Genomic DNA, 2,766 nt, shown 5'->3' on the forward strand with positions numbered 1-2,766 from the left:
ATATATATATATAATCAGTAGTCTATATACATATAGTCGGATTTTCTCTATTCACCTGCATTTCGCCAGGTTTCGCGCAACAACAACCGGCCAGACATCAGCAATCGATAATGAGTTAGAAGCGATTGCAGTTCTCTCCTCATCAATAGTTAATCAGAGTTGTGATCAGATATGTATGCAAGGGGAGGAGAGCTAGCGCATGCGCAGTGCTAGCCTGCTTTCTGTACGGAAAGCTTCCTGCGAAGTATGGCGAACTGTCGTATTATGTGATCGCAACTAGGTGCATCAGTTTCTGGCGGATGGGTTTGAACACAGACATCTGTACAGTAGGGCCTACCTTGGTTTTCTGGGCACATTTCTTTGTTCTACACTCTCTGTTGCGCTCTCTCTCTCTCTCTCTCCCTCTTTCTCTCGCCCTCTTTCTTTCCCTCTCTTTCTCTCGCTTTCCCGTTTGTACCTTACTCTCTCTCTTTCTTTCACACACACACACACACACACACACACACACACACACACACACACACACACACACACACATACTCTGTCTGTCTCTCTCACTACTCCCACGGCGCATACGCCGTTCGATATACTCAATAACATTATATATAAACACAACGATAATAAATAGAACAGCCGACAAGCACGCACCATCTCATCCTCTCGCACATCCTCCTGCTAGAGCGCTGACGTCATCGCCGTGACGTCACCACGGTGACGTCACGATTCTAACCTTCCTACGCTTTTCACCCCCCTGCAGGTTACATCCGGGAGGTGACAAAAACCGACCGACCGCCGCCCCCGCCGCCGCCGCCGACGACGACGACGACGACGACGCCCAAGACGTCGCCGCGCGTCGCCGCGACGCCGACGTCTCCCGCCGACGAGTCGTCGTCCGTCGTCGGAGGTCGCAGCGCCTGGCCGGAAGTCGACGAAGACGACGCCGCGTTGAAGCGGAAGTGGGAGGCGGCGGCGGCGCTGAGTGCGCTCAAGTCGCAGCGCGGTGTCGTCGGCTGTGTCGTCGGCAGCAGCGCGACGAAACGCAAACCAGACTCGCGACGGAGCAACGGCAGCAGCAGCAGCAGCGGCGGCGAAAACGACGACAGCGCCGCCGCTGCCGCCGCGCCGACGACCGTCGCCGATGCCGACGGCTACGTCTACAAAGCCTTCCTGATCAGCGACGGCCGCAGCAAGAAGAAGACGAACCGCCAGCAGGTGGCGCTCGTCGACATCGCAGCCGACAACCGCCAGGCGGCGCGCTACGCGTGCGCCGAGTGCGGCAAGCACTATGCAACGTCGTCGAACCTCAGCCGCCATCGACAGACGCACCGGCAGATCGATAGCAACCAGGCGAAGAAATGTGCGAAGTGCGGAAAGACCTACGTCAGTATGCCTGCGCTCTCCATGCACCTTCTCACGCACGAACTCGACCACCAATGCGACGTCTGCGGCAAGCGCTTCAGTCGGCCGTGGTTGCTGCAGGGACACCGACGCAGCCACACTGGCGAGAAACCGTACGCGTGCTCGCACTGCGGCAAGTCGTTCGCCGACCGCTCGAACCTGCGCGCGCACATGCAGACGCATTCGTCGCACAAGACGTACGCGTGCAAGCGCTGCAGTAAGCAGTTTGCGCTAAAGTCTTACCTGAGCAAGCACTACGAGTCAGCCTGCTTCAAGGAATAGTAGTAGTAGTGGTGGTAGTAACCTCCGCCCGTGGTGGCGGTGGTGCGTAACTTCCGCATCCGGAGCGGTGCGCGCGATGCTGCCATGGCAACCGCGGCGAACAAAGATGGCGTCGCTAGTGATTAGAATATTTTGTCGCGCTTACATTCATTCTGCGTTTAGGATAAGGTCATAGAAGGATAAAGAAAGGGAGAGGGAGGGAAAGAAAGCGAGGGAGCGAGTGAGCGAAAGAGACAGAGAGGCAGAGAGAAAGAGAGAGTGTGTGCGCGAGTGAGAACGAGAGCGCGCGCGAGTGAGTGAGAGAGAGAGAGAGAGAGAGAGAGAGAGAGAGAGAGAGAGAGAGAGAGAGAGAGAGAGAGAGAGAGAGAAAGAGAGGCAGAGTGGCAGAGAAAGAGAGAGAGAGAGAGAGAGAGAGAGACGGAGAAAAAATTGTATAGATGTGAAAATGCAATGACAAGAAAGACATCACACATAATGTCGATGATATTATATATAAGATCACAAGACATTACACAATATGCAAGCTATTACATGTCTTCTAAGGTAACGTATGACGCGAATAAGGTAGCGAGAGAGATAGTAGTAGAATGGTGGAGACGAGACAGTGGAGAGGCAGTGAGAAAGCTGGCACAATGAAAGCTCCACACGTACAGTAGCCAGCCGCACGATGACACTGTATATCACACGCTGCAGCATTTTGTTGATGCGTCGGTGGATGTATCGACAATGAGCATCCGATCGTGCACGATCTACTTAAACGCTCGGCGCATAATCTACTTATGATTTATACATAGGTTCTACATGCACCTAGCTTTCTATATTTTTATATGATTTTATTTTACATTGTATTCGTCTGTAGTCATTGAGTTGTTACTAATCATTTCACGCTGTTGAATTCTAGTCGTTTCGCTCTGTGATTGAGACGAAGGCAAACCATGGACGAGGTTAGGCAAGGGGCAGTTGCCACACCTAGATTTTGGAGCAAAATTAAAAAAAAAACCTAACCAAAAAACCGAAAAAAAACCTAACGGAATTTTTTGGTCACTTATCCGTGAAAGCCTTGTCTCAGACCCACCCCTACCACAC

General features: G+C 52.6%; 1 protein-coding gene across 1 annotated transcript in view; it reads left to right on the forward strand.

Annotated features, from left to right (window-relative positions):
* LOC106818540 (transcriptional repressor scratch 1-like) overlaps positions 1 to 1,854 on the forward strand; it is a gene marked incomplete at its 5' end in the record, with an annotated part of 8,028 nt that extends 6,174 nt beyond the window's left edge. Inside the window, one exon of the mRNA XM_014823240.1 lies at positions 1,163 to 1,854. Coding sequence (XP_014678726.1) covers positions 1,163 to 1,680 — 518 coding nt within the window. The remainder of the gene's footprint in view (positions 1 to 1,162) is intronic.
* Positions 1,855 to 2,766: the final 912 nt, after the last annotated feature.

Source organism: Priapulus caudatus, unplaced genomic scaffold, assembly GCF_000485595.1.
Source record: "Priapulus caudatus unplaced genomic scaffold, Priapulus_caudatus-5.0.1 Scaffold2315, whole genome shotgun sequence".
Lineage (NCBI taxonomy): Eukaryota > Metazoa > Priapulida > Priapulimorpha > Priapulimorphida > Priapulidae > Priapulus > Priapulus caudatus.